The sequence below is a fragment of the Clarias gariepinus genome, chromosome 28, assembly GCF_024256425.1.
Source record: "Clarias gariepinus isolate MV-2021 ecotype Netherlands chromosome 28, CGAR_prim_01v2, whole genome shotgun sequence".
Lineage (NCBI taxonomy): Eukaryota > Metazoa > Chordata > Actinopteri > Siluriformes > Clariidae > Clarias > Clarias gariepinus.
The window spans coordinates 8,844,160-8,863,408 of NC_071127.1; the positions used below are offsets into that span (position 1 = coordinate 8,844,160).

General features: G+C 40.6%; 1 protein-coding gene across 1 annotated transcript in view; it reads left to right on the forward strand.

Annotated features, from left to right (window-relative positions):
* Window positions 1–2,718: 2,718 nt before the first annotated feature.
* Window positions 2,719–19,249, forward strand: part of npr1a (natriuretic peptide receptor 1a) — a 103,471-nt gene continuing 86,940 nt past the window's right edge. The window contains exons 1-2 of the mRNA XM_053490098.1: window positions 2,719–3,178; window positions 5,663–6,410. Of these exons, the coding sequence (XP_053346073.1) occupies window positions 5,681–6,410 (730 nt within the window). The 5' untranslated portion in view covers window positions 2,719–3,178; window positions 5,663–5,680. The remainder of the gene's footprint in view (window positions 3,179–5,662; window positions 6,411–19,249) is intronic.

Here is a 19,249-nt window from a genome sequence, read left to right on the forward strand (position 1 = left end):
AATGTACCCAATTAGCCTGATGGGTCTGCATGGCACATTTTTCTTTTATCTCTCACCACTGCCTGCTCCCAAAGGTAATCAGGACACAGAAACTAACACAGAGGATAATGGATTGAATGCGGTAAATGTGTCATGCCGTGTCCACCTAATACACTCTTCATCTTAATAAATGCGAGCTTCATAGTGGACGGCTTTTCTCCCCAAATTCGATTCTTCGGTACGAGTTGAATTTTACAGATTTTCCGACTGTATTATTTTAAAAGGAAAGACACTCTCATCTTCTTACACACACACACACACACTTACTCCATTAAATCCACCGTTTACAACCATGTTGGGATGTTGGGATGATGAACTCAAATCCCAGAGCTGCTGTAAATACAAAAACACATGGTGTGGTTTTGTAAATAAATGACAAAAGAGGCCGTTTCTTGTATGCGTTTTCATTAAAGCCCGTCTTGACAGAATACATAAATTATGATGGTGTGGGCTTTTTTGTGTGGATGAGTAACTAGCACAGAGGTGGGTGTAGGATGCAGTGGAGAAAGGTAGCGCATTAGTGAGCAGGAAGTGGCCGGGGGTGAGAGAGATCCTATTTTGGACATGTTCTGTGCTCTTCAAATCGAACCGAACTATGGTGATGAGTTTGTGGATAACATAAAAGGATATATGGCCTTTCGCCTTCCTTTTTTCTCCAAATGTGTATAAACAGTATAGATATGTATTGATGTGTGTGTGTGTGTGTGTGTGTGTGCGTCAAAGGCGAGTCAGTGGGTCACAAGGCACAGGAGAAGCAGACAGTGGAAATGGTCAGCATGTCCAGGTCACCGGGGAGCTATGAAGAGGAACGAGGGAAGCGTCATCCCATCCAGAAAGCAGCGTTATTTACGGCCGGCTATGTGACCTGTCGTGCTGTTTTCACACGCCGAGGCTTCACTAGTGTGGGGCATCCGGGAAACGAGTGCCCGCCTCCCTCTTCCTTGGCCATATCGATCCGAGAGTCTCTGGTGCTGCAGAGTGAGGACCGCGCTAAACGGGCCGCTCAGAAAGTGTCTGGCGATAAGAAAACAGAGGAGGATAAGCAGAGGGAGTTCGGAGGAGGGACGGAGGAGAGAGGTAGAGAGGGAGGAGAGGGCAGAAGGAGCCAATAAAAGCTTAATGGAGTCAACAAAAATAGCACCTTTTAATTGAGCCGGAAGAGTGCGGGAAAACACAGAACAATGAAAAGGAAGAGAGGCGTGTGATTAAAATCCCAAAGGTCACGAGGGACCGAGGACCGAAATTCCAAACAGTTAACCAGCGTCAAAAATAAACAAGTTACCTTCTTTTGTTTAACGAGAGGCACAAAAGCAATTCGATTCATTACCGTTCCCCGCTATGTTAACAGTACAAATTAAACGCTCTAGATAAAACAACATGAGTTTATTTGCAACTGCAGCTCGTAATTAAGCACTATAAAAGTTCTCTGTAATGTAATGTACCATTTGCTTGTTATTGATGTGGAGACGTACATGTGTATGATCCGCTCAGACCGGGGCTGATCAGAAAGAAATAAAACCATGGCCACAAACACACACACACACACACACACACACACACACACACACACACACACACACACATAATAAGTATTGTTCTTATGATGACCTTCTACTCACATTCTTATTTATGTGCTGTCCTACATCCAATAAATACATAAACACAAAATACATAAATGAATAGTTGTTTTTACTTGTGGGGACCAGATACAAGACTGTCCCCACCAAACACATCAAAACACTAACACACTCTTAAAACAAAAGCAATAGATAGATAGATAGATAGATAGATAGATAGATAGATAGATAGATAGATAGATAGATAGATAGAAACAAACAAACAAACAAACAAACAAATAGTTATTTTTTACAAATTTTACTTATTTGGTCCCCACCTAGATATAATATTTACCAATATACCATGGCCACAAACTGACACACACACACACACACACACAAACCATTATTGTCCTTATGAGGACTTTCTACTGACATAATTATTTACGCTGGCTACACCTAATAGATATATAAACAAGTTAAAAAAATCAATCAATAAAACATAAATAAATAGTTGTTTTTACTTGTGGGGACCGATCAAAGGGAAGACTGTCCCCAACAAATTCATCAATACACCAACCAATGCACACATAGAAATACTTCGGGACGGACAGACAGACAGACAGACAGACAGATAGATAGATAGATAGATAGATAGATAGACACACACATACATAAACAAATCATTTTTACTTGTGGGGACACTAGTTTTCCCTATTTTGTCCCTATGATGTAATACCATGCCCACACACATGATTATTGTCCTTATGAGGACCTTCTGACATTAATATTCCTGTGCTGTGTTCCAGCCAATAAATATCTCAACAACAAACAAATAAATAAACAAACAAACATAAATAAATAAATAGTTGTTTTTGAATGTCGGGAGCTACCGGATGGAAGTCTGTCCCCAAGAAACACATCAATATACCAAAATATACATGTTTCAGTTCAGACAGATTTTATCATAAATACAACACACTATTTCCCCTACACCACACACACACACACACACACACACACACATTGCCGTGTGGTGTAGAATTACACAGCAGACTGAACCGCGGGTCTGCGAGTCCTGATGCGTGTTTATTGTTTCGAGGAGGTTAAAGATCCGCCTCAATCTGGCAACCCTGCGTGTTTCCCGCACACTGAGCGGCGGCGGCGGCGGCGGTGAACCTCTCCATCTGCAGCGCGTCTCTCTCTCTCTCGGGCTTCACACACACACACACACACACACACACAGAGCAGCACTGAGGGACAGACAGCAGGACACGGGTTGGTCCACGGCTCTCTCGCAGTGTCCCCGTGTCTCTGTCCCCGCTGGAGGAATGCAAGAGGACAGGAGACCGGGGTCTGGAGACACGACGATGCGTAAAGAGCGCCGGAGTCTCGGGGAAACTCAGTCGCTCAGAAACACCGAGTTTATATGAACTGCACTTTCACAGCAGCCTGTGGCCATGAGGACACGCGGAACCGAGTTTATTCTGCCATTAATCGACTAAAGTTTCGGGGGAAAAACACCTGCACCGGCTTTGGACTGAACATGAGGAACAACCGGGACTGAACACACCGACTGGGAGGTAAAGTGGGCTGTGTTAGAATCATACACTCTAACCTGATACATTTATAATAATGATACATTCGAACATGATACATTTATAATAATGATACATTCGAACATGGTAAATCTACAATAATGATACATTGTAACATGATAAGCTTATAATAATGATACATTGTAACATGATGAATTTAAATAATGATACATTCTAACAATGTAAATCTACAATAATGATACACTGTAACATGATAATTTTATAATAATGATACATTCTAACATAAAAATTTTATAATAATGATAATTCTAACATGATCACTTAATAATAATAGTACACTGTAACATATACATTTATAATAATAATAATAATAATAATACACTCTAACATGATAAATTTATAATAATGATACTTTCTAACATGATGAATTTAGTAAATGATACATTCTAAAATGGTAAATTTACAATAATGATACATTCTAACATGATCATTTAATAATAATAGTACACCGTAACAGATACATTTATAATAATAATAATACATTCTAACATAATAAATGTATAATAATTATACATTCCAGCGTGGTAATATCATAATTATACATTTTAACATTTAATATCATTGTGTTATTGATGTTTATGATGATGATGATGATGTTGTTGCTGATTGTTGGTACATCAGACATTCGAATTCTCAGAGTGTTACCGAGATATACTGTTTAAGTGGATCTGCATTAACAGATTTGTGAGAAATCTTGTTTGAGTCCAAGTATTGTATAATGGGTGGCAAAAGTGGGCATAACCTTTTTAATAACTGATATTCATCTATACAAAGGTACTACTCAACACAGTCTCAAACACGAGGCATGCATTTGCGCTATCGTTGACCCTGACTCTAATCCTCCTTGAAAATCCCCTTTGTCGGAGTGGATGGTCTCCCACTGTGCTACAGAATGTTCCCGGAGATGACACCATGGATAAAAGTGAGAGACCGGTGACTGCAACAAAATAGTTTTTAAAGAGGATTTTTCAAAAGTTCGTTTTAACGATTGCGCAAATGGAGATGGCGACTATATTGAGTAGTACCTTTGTAAAGAGAAATGCAATTTGAATGATCTTTGCTGCTAATTCACACTTTTAGCCAAACATTATCATTTAAGAAATCCCTAAAATTTTTGCAATTAACGGAAAAGATTTTCTCGTCATGAAATAACACTTAGCATGTTGCAGCAGCCTCACTCTTACTAATGCCCAACTAACAAACATCCAGAGTTGGACTAACTTACCTATATTTTAAATTCCAATCAACAGTAATTGCTTAAAAGTCTTATACCAATGAATATATTCATACAGTGTTGAATAAACTCATCTAGTTTGGCATTAACAACAAATGAGTACATAATGAGTTAATCCAACAATAACTAAAGTTACACTGCCTGACCAAAAAAAAAGGCACTGTTTCAGGATGGTGAATATATTCTTTTGCATCATGACTTGGACTGATTGGGACTAAACATCTGTGAGTCCATAAAAAAACACTTTTTAGAGAGCTTTAGTTTTTTTAGGGTCATGTGGTGAGATGAGTTCAGACTGATCCTACTCCAAAGCAAAGGGTGCATCAAGATAAGAAGAGATGCACATGAAGTGATGTACCAATCCTGCATACACTGTACTGTACATGCCTCTGAAACCAGTGTTATGATCTGGAGTTGGAGTTGTTTCTTTACACGATGCAGGCCTTTATGAAACAATTTTTTTTTACAAGGCAGTATATGTTTGATTGCCTTCCCCCCAACCCCAAAGTGGTTCTTGCTTTTTTAAAATCAACCCATTTTTAAAGGTAAAAAATAACTCATCTTTTACATTCTTGTAATCGCAAAAAAAGATTACATTGCGAGTAAGCTTTCATTTTTACGGGATAATGTAAGTAGCAAGCAAACAATATTTATTAGAAAAGTTGCTCTAGGTTGCATGGTGGTGTAGTAGCTTGCACTGTCACCTCACACCTCCAGGGTCCTGGGTTCGATTCCCATCTCGGGTCTTTGGGCATGTTCTTCCTGTGCCTAGTAGGTTTCCTCTACAGTCCAAAGACACGCAGGTTACACTAATTGGCATTTCCAAATTGCCTGTAGTGTGTGAATGTTGAATGTGGAGGTCTGCTCACGCGCGTACACATGGGGATAAATAGAATGGTCGTCACTATTGGCCTCCACTGTCCTTAGTTGGACTATGAGCTAGAACTACAAACTTAATATTTGATATTTTACCAAATATCAGATCTTTTTAAATGTCGTTTAAAAAGTTTCTACATAGAACTTCTGTCCTTTTTTAAAGATTGATATAAACACTTTGAAACCTGTCTGTTGATTTGGCCAGGACCTTGATTTCTCAGTAGATTAAAACAAGAATGAAACATAAAACACAAATATTTTAGATTTTAAAGTTTTTAATATTATTTTCTTTTTAGATTCTACTTTAACATCGTTAATGTGTCTCTTGATGTGTTCAGGACCTTCAGGTGCTGAAGATGGAGTGTGCATTGGTGGGATCTCTGTGGCTGCCCCTTGTGGTTCTGCTCAGCGGAGTGTCTCTGGGAGTCGTGGACCTGGAAATGGCCCCTCAGCATGAAGGCTCACCTGCTCCTAAGAACATCACTCTGGCTGTTATCTTACCCCTGCGTAACACAGAGTACCCGTGGGCATGGCCTCGAGTGGGTCCTGCACTAAACTGGGCCGTGGAGAAAGTCAACTCCGACCCTACGCTGCTTCCAGGCCATCAAATGCACCTCGTCTTGAGAAGCAGCGAGAACAAGGAGGGGATGTGTTCCGACTCGGTGGCGCCCCTCGTGGCCGTGGACCTGAAGTTTGCCCATGACCCGTGGGCCTTCATCGGGCCGGGCTGCGACTACGCGTCGTCGCCGGTCGCCCGCTTCACCATGCACTGGGAGGTGCCCATGGTGACGGCTGGAGCGCCGGCGTTGGGATTTAACATGTACACGTACATCACAAACACGGGACCGACGCACGAGAAACTGGGCCAGTTTGTACTGAGGATGCACAGGGACTTCGGCTGGCAAAAGTACGCCATGTTCTTGTACAATGACCAGAAGAATGACGACCGGCCGTGCTACTTCGCTGTCGAGGGACCGTACACTGAGATGAGAGAGAAGAACATCACAGCCGAGCACATCGTGTTTAACGAGGACGATCACGTTTCCTACGCCGATCTCATTAACGATATCAGCCAGCAAGCTCGCGGTGAGTTGGAAAAGTTGGAACTCTGCATGTTAATCCATCTGTCGTGTTTAGTGAAGGGTGGTGAACTAGGATGTAATCCTAGATTTTTTTTCTTTTGACAAATCATTTTCCTCATTAAAAATAAATAAAGTAAAATAAAATTAAGAAAATATATATATAAAAAAATATATAAAATTGGTCAAATGTGTCATAACGGACAATTAAATGATGAAGGAGACGTTCCGCAGTGTGCTCCCTACTCGCACACTCCCTCGGTTAAGGGAACAGAATTCCAACCTGTGAGACACCGTGTAACGTCACCAGCGCAGACGTCAATTCATCCCCGGTTACCCTGGTAACCTCTGTTACCCTGGTAACGTAGGCACCTCGGATACCTGTTGCTGCCACTGTGGAAATTTCACACTACAGAAATTATATGCTGGGTATTTATTGAAACAGACCCGATGCTATTATAGAACGTGTACTATTGAATTTACAAGATGTAAAGAAAAAATATTTATTGTGGCGGTTTTTTTTTAATTAGCTATATAATGTGTAAGATTTATGACGTTGTCATCAATAATAATGTTAAAAGAGATATAAATCTCTTTCGTGCTCTTTTTCATTTACACACCAGCAACACATAATGATGTATGGGGTATATTTCATGTCCAGTTCCGGTGAAGTGACGGCCCATTGTTCACTTGTTCCCTACCAAGTTCACAAGCAGTTTCGTTCCCTAGGTTTGGAATCGCACTTAACATCTCGAACTTTATAATCTCTACAAGATACTGAAGATAGCATTTTATTCCTAGCGAAACTTTTCCATTGATGTGTGATGTCATTTCCTGATGACTGGATACGGCTAGAACTTCTACCAGTTTCTTGTTTCTACTGGTGAGGAGACGGAATATACAATATTTTTTTGCGTTGTAATGAAAAAATATAATATGAAAAACCTAGATATTATCATCAGTCTATCCTTTTTTTTGTATTGGTGGCTCAGTGGTAGGTCTCTCACTTCCCATGCTTGAATCCAACCCAGTGGCTCAAACCCCAGCCACTGGATGCAGTGCCGAACCCGGGTAAAATGGGAGGGTTGCGTCAGGAAGGGGATCCGGCGCCAAGGTGGGAGTGCGGATCGGATGCTCCGTGTGCCGCCCGATGATTCGTCGTGTATGCAAATTTCCTCCAATCAAATGCTTCCATTGAGTACGTCTCACTTCCACTTTTTTTTTTTGCAAGTGCTTGGGGTTTACCAGATGCGCAGTATACTGCTGCGTTTACCTCCACGCTCTCAGAAAGGTGAGCTAATGCTGAATCTCTTTTTGCAATATACAAGAAACATGTTTTATCTCGTCTTCCCATCACCACAATGTGACGTGACCAGCAGAACCAATCATGTTTCTCAGCATGCAGCTGTAGGACGATGGATTCCGTATCTCAGTAGGGTATCTCAGATCTGGGATGTGTTCTCTGGACCGGCTTCTGTGATGTCTCACGTGGTAGCGTTGGTGTATTCTAAACACGTTTGTCCGTAATGGTGACGCACAATGCGCTTTAACAATGTGCCTTTTTTTGTTTGTTTGTTTTTGTTTTTCCCTTTCCAACCTGTAGCCTGTCCTAAATCAATGAAATGATACAACGTGGCATGGTGCACCGTAGGACAGTGACACAAGATTTATTTACCCAGGATGAGTTTCGGAGAATTTTGGTTTCGGGAAAAGTTTAGCTGCTAAACACAGAGAGAGAGAGAGAGAGAGAGAGAGACTGACGAGGGAGAGAGAAACAGAAGAGCAAAACTTCAATGAAAGGTTCAAATCTGCTGCTCATCTTTTAATCATTCTGTAGCTTTTAGAAGTGATGGCTCCCTTCGCTGTTCCTCGTTCCGTCTCTTGTAAGAACGCGCGTCTGCGAATAATTACAGGGCCGGGTCGACCCCCTTCATCCAATTAAGAACAGCACTTCGAGAGTACCGTTTTGTCTCTTTTTGGAGTGTCAGATTGAAAACATGCACTCTTCTTTCTCACGCCTCTTTCATTACTTCCCTTTCTCTCTCTCTCTCTCTCTCTTTCTCTCTCTCTCGTCCCACGCTTTATCTCAATCTAATCAACACATTGTCTCTATTTCTCTGTGCCAATGGTCCTAGAATTGCCATTCTGTAATTCCATCGACTGATCTCCATACATGCATGTGTGTGTGAGTGTGTGTGTGAGTGTGTGTGTAAGAGAGACACAGAGCACTCATAAGGTTCTCGTGTGCAGTGTGCCGTGACGTTTGCTCCGTCATGCAGAAAGACGACGCTGGTCCGAAAATTCGAGATTCAGATGTCGGCGCAGACGCTGATGGAAATGCGTGTCGACAAATGCCAACGAACGCGTAACGAACGCACACGCACGTAAACACACATCCATATATGCATGCCCGTACACAAACACTCCTCTTCACTCCTTTTTAATGACATGCCTCGGAGCCAGAGCTTACATCAAGCTCATCCTGAACACCGACACATGTCAAGGCGCTGCAGGCACTACACTCCAAACATCGTTTATTATCCTCACAGCAGACTCATTTTTTTTCTTTCTTCTTCACGTTAATTAAAGTTAGGAATGCAACAGCTTCCAGGTGTTATTTACACAGATCTGGTCCGTACACTCAATGGGAATCTTTACATTAAGAGCAGCGATGAAAAATGAAAAAAGTCAGTACAAGTAAGTCAGTACAGAATCATCACAAGCACTCCAGGGCCGAGGGTTCGAACCTGAGCTCAGGTTGGTGCCTGTGTGGGTTTCTTCCGGGTTCTTTAATTTCCTCCCACTTGAAGGAGATGCCAGTGTGGCACATTGATGGGTGACATTTACTTGCTAGGAGGTTGGTAGGAGTGTGTGAATGTGTGTGTCATGGTGTGTTGTAATAGCAGAATGTTTTCCTAAGGGGATGTGCTCCAAGTCCTTGACAAACCAGACCACTTACTAAAGATAAATAAACAGATTTTTCTTATTTTTGTGGGACTGTGACAGAGGATGCCCTGAATCTAAATGGCTTGTCGTTACAGTATATGTGCATAGGGTTAAGCTCCTTGTGCAAAAATTGAGGTGCAATCCGGCAGTGGTGGGACTCAAACCTACGACCCTCCAATCACCAGCCCAGAGCCTCAACCGCTTGAGCCACCATTGTTGCGATATAGTGTAATATTAATCTAAGTAATTTAACAAATCTATGCATAAGCATAATAACTGTCTGATTCTGTATCAGTAACATTGTTTATAAGTAAGGAATAATGCTCAGCATGCTTTTATAGTGTCTGTTATTCTTGTTCCTACTTTATATCATGTGGAGCATCCACTGAACAAGTCCATGTGTATGAGCTGTTACTATAGAAACAATAACGTACCAGAACTAGGGCATTATAAACCTGTCATTCATGTTACACCAGTACTACCCTTCCTTGATGTAATACAAAACCAACTCAAACTTTGTAGACAAACAGACTGGAGCATTTACAGTAATAACATTACAGTTATATACTATATAGTATATAACAAGGCGTTACAATAGTCCAACCTAGAGGTGATAAAAGCATGAACTAGTTTTTCTGCATTGTTTAGTGACAACATATTCCTTAACTTGGCAATATTTCTGAGGTAAAAGAATGCTATCCTGGTGATATTATCTACATGAGCTTTAAATGAAAGACTAGAATCTGTAATCTAGATAAAACAGAAAGGCTATATAAAGTAACAGTGTGATCTAAAACCTTGCTTCTAGCTGCATGCGGTCCTATGACTAGAACTTCTGTCTTATCCGGATTAAGCAAAACAAAGTTAATTAGCATCCAGTCCTTTACGCATTGCTCAACTTTAGTAAGCTGGTTTTTCTCATCTGGTTTTGCTGAGACATATAACTGTGTGTTGTTAGCATAACAGGGAAAACTAATACCATGCTTACGGATTATGTTGCCCAGAGGAAGCATGTAAAGGGAAAAAAGCAGTGGGCCTAAAACTGAACCCTGTGGAACACCAAACTCCACTAGCGAACCTGCAAAATAATCACCATTTAAATCTACATACTGATAACGATCAGTCAAATATGATCTAAGCCAGGAGAGGGCTGTACCTTAATTCCTACTCTATTTTCCAATCTGTGAAGACGAATACTATAATCACTATGGGTTTGATTTCCCTTTTGGAAATGTGAAGTTTGCATGTTCTTGGCACCCTGTCCAGGGTGTAGCCCGTCTCATGTCCTACATCTCCTGGCATAGGCCCCCCGTGACCCTGTATACAGGTTAAAGTGGAATAGATGATGTGATGATGAGATGATTTCAGAAGCCCTGACACTGGAGACTCCTTCCATAAAAGTTAAGTTGTAGAAAATGTCACCATAGCAACAGTTACTTTTAGAATCCTTTTAGATATCAACCATTTTTAAACTCTCTTTGTTGTTTATTTAAGAATATGAAGCATCCTCTAAATTCTGTGTCGCTAAATAAACAATAATATACAAGAACTAAAAACTCCCTTTATTTCTCTATATAATCCCTTGCTACACTAATGCACTTATCCAAGGTAGAAAGTTTTCTTAGTACGCCGGAGCCATGATTGAACTTCCGGCATCACATTTGAAACACTGGCCTCCCAGGAACTCCTTTAATGGTCCGAACATGAGGAAATTCCTGTAGTTCCTGTAACATGCAAGTGGTGTTGGTGAATGATCGTATGTATAGTTCACATAGACCAATGTGTCCCTTTAACAAGATTTTCAAGGATCAGGCGTTCTACTTGCTGAATGCTCTGAATCGTTTGAATGATCATTTACATTTACAAACGTACGTTCACCTTAAAACCAGACCTGTTGTCAGAGCTGCAGTTATAGAAGGCCCTCTGACAAATCAGAATTGAGATTTCAGCACTGCGGTACAATAGTGCTTAACATGCATGCTTTCTTTTTGAGCCAAGAATGTTAATACACATAATTCGTAACTGTAAATCATAACACACTTGAAGTCACACAAACAAGGGTGACAATTTTCAAGCAATTATCAGGTTCCTTTCAGACTCACAGTTGTTTACTTAATAGAGTCTGTGTGTGTGTGTGTGTGTGTGTGTGTGTGTGTGTGTGTGTGTGTGTGTGTTTTACAGCATGTACTGTAATTAGAAAGAAGATAGGATGATGGGAAAAGAAATGGAGACAAAGACCTAACATCCTGCCTACAAGCTTCAGCTAAACAAAGCTTTTTCTTAAGAGTAAAAAAAACCACATCATTCTCCGATTAAGCGTGTCACAATGACATATAGCATTAGAATTTCTCTCTAGTAAACTTTTCCAAATATGATGTGCATAATCTAATAAAACCACGAGGCCTGAATTGAATAAAAGATCAAATTTGTTATTTTAATATATTTGGCCCGCTGTGTGTATGATGAATAATCATTGGTGGATTCAGCTTGTTGTTTCCTGACACTGGATTTATTCCCGCAGGTTTGGAACAAATTAATTCATTAGCTAGCCCAAGATTGAAGCAAAAGCTCCAGTATTCTTTCCAGTCTCATGTTTTTGTTGCCCAGAAACCTAAATGACTTCAAAAAACATGGTAACATATGGCGAGCTAGTTAGCCATTTCAAGAGGGGCGGTCAGCGATTCTAACCCTACACACTTTTTTTTTTGTCAGATTCAGCAAATTAGCTCCTCACGCTACGCTAGCTGTACGTTCTGTGTGTCGGCGTGTAAAAGTGTCCAGGGTTCATACACAGCCTTGTATCTGTAAATGACTCGTAAATGAAAAAAAACAAAGTGGTGCAGCCCGTGTCACATAACTCTATTCCAGCCAATCAGCAACAGGGGGTGTTCATGGTCTATGATGAATATGGGTCTGCTTTCCCAGTGTCATTTAGATGGCAATGCGCGTACTGGGATTTGAGGGCGGAGCTTCTGAGCAAGCACTAAAGGGGAGCGTGTATTTGTTTGGCTGTTAAGTTGTAGTGTCACTCAAAGTGCCGAACGGAACCCATCGTCAATCTGGGTTACACTAGATCCCTTGAAGAGCTCTATAATGTAAAGTCATTGAGTAATAAGTGTGTTTAAAGAGAGAGTTTAGGTTTTTCTCTGTTTACAAGCTTGCTATACGTCGCCTTGACGGTCTGGCCCATTGGAATGAACTCCTCGTGCACAATGTTGCGATTGTCGAAAAAGACGATGAGCATGCACTTGGTCGAGCTTCAGACCTGCCTCGCTGTTTTCGGCCATAAAGGTAATGGGCTAAAGAGCACTGTGAAGTTTGTTTTGTCACTGGTAATGATCCTTAATGCGTACCCTGACGTTCTAGGCGGACTTCGATGCGATGTTCTTTCTAATACTGGGTCAGCAGTCTGGGGACGAACATGGTAGCAGCACCACCAACCACCAACAGCAGCAATGTTGTGGATAGTTCTCCGACGATCATCTTGCACAAGTTTGTGTCCATGATGAAATCGCAGAGGTCAGAAACTCCCGATGTACACAGGACGATGTCTTTTGGCACACTGACTTATGAAGGTCAGTGCTCCCTGTGATCGTGCCTGCAGCCTTGTGCTGCCATCATGTTACAAAACTAGTCACAAACCTTTTTGATATCACCTTGAATGATGAGTGTGTTAAAAGGATAGTTCAGGGTTTTTTCCTTTTTATATCAGTCTTGGAATGGGTTTTGCCCAGTGTCTTTTCTTTTTCATTCCAGGTTTTTTCTTTTTCTTCACAGTCAGTGTGCGGACCACGAAAAATTATAGTGACCAAACCTTCGGTGATGTACTTGTATGAGCCTCAAATTTGATGTAAAATGGACTTGAAAAAACCCGAGCTATCTCTTTAACACACTTATCATTCTTTGACTTTTTATTATACACCTCCCGAAGAGAAACGATTTGGCATCGCACTATCTAGTGTCACCCAGATTGAGGATGGGTTCCCTTTCCGGTCTGGTTTCTTTAAAAAGGAACCTCTCTTCCTGTCGTCTCCACCGGTGCTTCAGGGTTGCTTTTTTATATCTGGATTCTTGTAAAGCAGTTTCAGGTCAATGTCCATTGTAAGTCAACCTTCAGTGCATAAGGTTTTGGGATTCCCTAAACTAAAAAACCTATAGAAATCCCTATAGTAACATTTTAACACTTTGTTTAGTTTACATATGTATAATCTGTAGATCGACTAAAAAACATTTGTATGCTAACATCTTGTTCTGGTTAATAAACACAATTTGTTGAACTGGTGCCCTGTTTGAGATGCCTTTGTGCAATCAGACTGCGTATGAAGAATTACTCTTGACTAAATGATTTGTACTCTTACACAGTGTGAGTCATTTTCCTTGACCGAATGCGGATCATAACTGTTAAACCTATTTTAAAATATACTTATCCTGTCACTCAGGCATTACGTGATGCCAGTGTTATAGTCCAAATTATTTTCGTGGACATCTGTTCTACCCGTGAGAGTTCCTCGGATTTACCGCTTTGCACTGAATGACCAGATTTGCATTTATGGGTATCCCTGTAAATATTCCCACACTCTAATCCACATCTGTAGATCTGTAAACGCTCTCTGACCGAGTGTAACTCAAATCTCGGGCTCAGCTGGGGTGGATGCGCTGGATTTTGCCTTAATAAGGAAACAGCCACTGGTGAATGGTAGATATTTCCTGAAAAACATAATTTGTCCCGACTTTTGTTCCTCTTTGATTTATGGCTCTATTTTTGGTCTGATTTCTGGTCTAACGCCTGGACTTTATATTGACCACGGTTCTCTAAAACTGACCTGGGAATTGATTTAGGGAGTTAATCAGACCCAGATGGCAGGAGGCAGGAGGTGAGTGGGGTGGGGAGAGTGTAAATCACATAAGGACACTCACGCACTGTTTTTTTTTTCCAGTTTACTTACAAAGATTAGCTTTAACATTAAAAACATTAACATTGTGCCAGCGAGGAGGATCTGGTGCCTCGGATCACAACTCTATTGGGGTGTGCTGTGGGGTCTGGCACCAGGACATTGGCAGTGGATCTTTTGGGTGCTGTGAGGTGGGGTATTCAGGGGTTCTGACTTGTTTGTGTGGTGGATCCCATGGGTGCTTGATCGGATTGAGATCTGTGGAGTTTAAAGTCCGGCTTGGCGGCCTTGGGCTCTTTGTGCACTGGGTGGTGCACTGGATGTTCTGGTGCCTTTCTATCATAACCAGCAGTGATTTTTGCTGCATTGGCTTTTCTGTGGGATTGAACCGGACGAGTTGCGTTTGGTTCCAAGGGGAATAGGCGTGCCATAGGTGCCTATGATCATGTCACCAGTTTATTAATGTACAGTTGGTGATCAATGTTGTTCTCTTCACCGGGAGGTGGTTTGATGTTGATGTTGGTTTTTATTATCACTACCTCATTGTTTAGATTACACACTATTGGGTTTCATCTTAACGGAGGTTATAGGGACCCTCGATTTAGGGGTTCTGTTGTGGTCACAGTTTTCTAGGACATCTCTATGGCATACGATATGTACAGTAAATCCCCTACATACGACTATTCGAGTTATGGACTTTCACAGATACAAACATGCGTTTCTGGGCTAGCTTCATTAGATCATTCCCGTTTTATGCTAGATTTCTAACTTCGAGTTAATATGATGTAACTTTGAAAATTAGCTTTACAGTACTTAATCAAACAAGAGTTGAGTTACAGTGTTTTAGCGGTAAGCAGTGCTAGCATCAGCCTAGAAAAAATATAGCGCTAAACTTTAAACAGAAGAAAAGAAGAGTTTATAGTGAGGAGCAGGTGACACTGGTACTCATAAGGATGAGTGTTGTTGAGCCAGATGCTCATGTTTGATATGGGAAAGCTAATGTTGTTCTGTAGTTTTAGAATGTCAGATATCAGGGTTTAATGCACCGTAGGTACATGAGTAGTATTTTAAAAAAGTGTGTATGGGTTTTAGGTTTTGGGTTTGAAGTTACATGAGGGTAGAAATGGTGATTTGTAGCCATCAGTGCTTCACAGACCCAGAAGCCCCATTACATCCAATTATTCTGGGTCCTGGTGCTTTGGCTCATATGTTAGCAGCGAGAGGCTAATTCAGACAGCATGGCGAGGGGCGAGCAGGATTACGTTACAGGGTCTCTGGGGTGATCAGGTGTGTTTACCCCTACAGCTCTATTTACCGAATCAAAGCTCTGTGCATGCATGTGTGTGTGTGTGTGTGTGTGTGTGTGTGTGTGTATGCGCGCTTGGGAAAAGAAAAAAAAAAGATCAGTATTATTATTTATTAAAATTCCCCTTCAGAATAATAAGTGCATATTATCAGTCAGAAGGCAGAAAATAAATCTATTTTTCTGTATTAATTACACACAACATGTCAGTTCAGAATATATCAATTTTTCTTTTTCCTAATGCATGTTTCTCGGCAGCTCAAACAAATGATATTTTGCTCATGGCATCGTGGGTTGGTTGTAATTGGTTGTAATTTTAGTAATCCATCCAGTTGTGTCACAAACGCTTTTGAAATACAATCATCATTCAAATTGATTCAACTGATCAAATTCAGTTTATAGGAAAAAAACAAGCTCAGTCGGATTGAATGGATTGATCTGATAAAGCATTCCACAGCATATTCGTGTGTTGGAACGGCTCAGTCAAAGTCCAGATCTAAATCCAATTCAGAATCTTTGGCAAGGCATGAAAATTTGCTGTTCGCAGACACTCTGCATCCAATCTGACTGAGCTGGAGTTGTTTTGGAAATAAGAATGCGCTAAAAAAAAAAAGCTGGTCGAGACATACGTACCCCAAAAGACTTGTAGCTGTAATTGCAGTGAAAGGTGGTTCTACAAAGTGTTGACTCAGGGGGGCTAAATACTAATGCATGCCTGGAGCCTATCCCGGGAGACTTATCATAGAGCACACACACCACAGACAATCTGCATGTCTTTTGAGTGTGGGAGGAAACCAGTCAAGCACAGGGAGAACAGGCAAACTCCATGCACCCTGACCCCGAGGAGGGATTCGAACCCGGACCGTGGAGGTGTGAGGCAACAGTGATAACCACTAGGCAAGGCAAGTCAGGTTTATTTGTATAGCACATTTCATACACAATGGTAATTCAAATGGCTTTACATAAAAGAGAAGAATAAATCATAAAAACAATAGAAAATAATAGCACTTAAACTTAACTAAAAATATTTTAATTTGATTTAGAATAAAAATAAAACAGTTAAAAATATCAGAAACATAAAATAATGCAGTCGGTTCGGACGTAGTACAGTGCTCATTCAATAAATGCACAGCTGAACAGATGAGTTTTAAGTCTAGATTCAAATATTTTAGCTCATCTGATCTCTTCTGGAAGCTGGTTCTAACTGCGGACTCCCCTTGTCTTGTGTAGTTCTGACTCGATCCTAACGATCTGAGTGGTCTGGTTATATTCAGTGATGTACAGTACAGTATTTAAGCCACCTTAGTGCCGCCTACTATTCAGATATTTCTTTGTAATTGATTTGCCGCTTTGTGTCAGTCGATTATATAAAATATCAATAAAATACATTCACGTTTGTGGTTGTAACTTTGGAAAAATTCAAAGGGTATGAATACTTTGGCATGGCACTGTATGTGATAAAAGTGCAGAACAGTTTTGCTGAAATGAAGCAGTCACTTATTCCGTTTTGTTTTAGAAACGTATGTTGTTCTTGAAAGAAATTTGACTTTTGATGGGTTGCTGAGTGTAACGTCATGAAACCACCCAAAATCTGCCCAGTGTCACTGAATCTGTTTATTATTGTAGACTAACCAAGGAGAATAAAGAAGTACTTCTATGGTAGTTGTCATATTTCAAACTGTGACACTTTGTTAAACACATTGTTTGCTAAAACATTTTATAATGGGCCATTTAGTCCGGTATGAGTAATTACACAGGACAAACCACACACACACACACACACACACTTGTATATTTTATTAATGCAAAAGTACAATTCAACTGTCAGAAAGTGGCTTGAACCCACAGCCATCATAAGGGTAAATTCACTAAAGTGGAAAACGACGCTCTGACCAAGTGCTGCACGGTGTGTAAACTCCTGCGTTAAAGTCGTTGGTTGTTGTTACTTTTACTTTTTTCTTCCAATCCTGTTCGGTATGCTATCCATAAGACAGAAACCTATTTGAGAACATCAATGGATCAGAAAGTGAAAGTTTTACACTGTTATTTTTTTTTTCTTCATGTATTTGATTATCACCTTTTTAAAAATGAAACCAATGTGAAAACCATTCCAGTGAGTCAAGGAGCGCGGCGATCTGCAGCTGCACCGACTAATGAGTACAGGACGTCGTTTAACGAAATAAACACTGGCCCGAGTGCAGTAACAATAACACAATGTGACCCAGAATACACAAACAGTCCGTGTTGTTGCACTGATTGAACATTATTAAACAGTTTCGTTCGAGCCCAAATACAAGAACGTTAGTCACGACCTCAGTGTTACATTGTTAAGGCCTGTCTGCCATTCAGTCACAACTCTGATATATAGTACTGTAGTCTTATAATATTACATTCACAAAGTGTCCACCTGCATAGTTGTTTTGTTTAGATATTGAATAGCAGCCGAGGTGAATAAGTGAACAAGGGGAAATTATTCACTGCAGGTTTAGTCTAAAATATTACACCACATTTTAGGTTTTGAATTTTCTCCCCGTGCTTGGTGGGTTTCCTCCGGGTGCTCCGGTTTCCTCCAACAGTCCAAAGATATGCAGATTAAGCTAACTGGAGTTCCCAAATTGCCCATAGAGTATGAATGAGTGTGTGCCCTGCAATAAATTGGCACCCCATCCAGGATGTACACTACCATGCCTCTTGCCCTAAGTCTCCTGGGATGGGCTCCAGGGCCCCCACGACCCTGTATACAGGATAAAGCGGTATAGACAGTGACTGAGTAAGTGACAGTAAAGAAATATAAATCAGGATAATGGTGTATATAACTTCTATCGTCATTCTAAAAATCACTTTGGAAACGTTGTACATTAAAGAGGTGGTGTAGTGGTTAGCACTGTCGCCTTGCACCTCCAGCGTCTGGGTTCGATTCCCGGCCAGACTCGATTCCCGTCTCTGTGCGCATGGAGTTTGCGTCTTCTCCCCGTGCTTGGTGGGTTTCCTCCCGAAGACATGTAGGTTGGGTTAATTGATGTTCTCAAATTGCCCTGTGATGGATTGGCACCCTGTCCAGGGTGTACCCCGCCTCGTGGCCCAAGTCTCCTGGGATAGGCTTCAGGTCTCCCTGACCCTAAATACAGGATAAAGCAGTAATGACAGTAAGTGTGTGAGAATGTGCATTAAAGAGAGACATACATACTTTATTAGATTATAATTTCTATTCTACATTCTTCAAGTGAAAAACTATAAATCTTAAAGTGTATGTAAAGTATAAAATTAAAAGTTCAAGAAAGATTCACATAAAAAAACAATGTCTAAAATCACAGATAGATTTTAGCTGCTGATGAAAAATTACTAAGAGCTTTATTGCTAATTCCGCTAATGTTAGCTAGCTTGATTATGACTAGCTGAGTGCATACAGTATAGATTTAAAAGTTTTTTTTTTGGAAATATGTTAACTTAAAATATAACATATGGCAAGGACAATTCTAGTAAAAGGATTATACTTGATTACTTCCAGACCTGTTGAATCAGGAAATCACTTAATTCGAACTTGTCTGACGAAGTGAAGCGCACAAAGATTTTTTTTTTTTTTAAAGCAGCCTAGTCAAAAGAAATTCAAGAGCAAAAGATTAACATTTTCTTTTTAATCATCCCAAGATATTTGTGGAAGTAACAAAAAAAAATGGATGATAGTGTAGCTGCAGCTGCTAAATT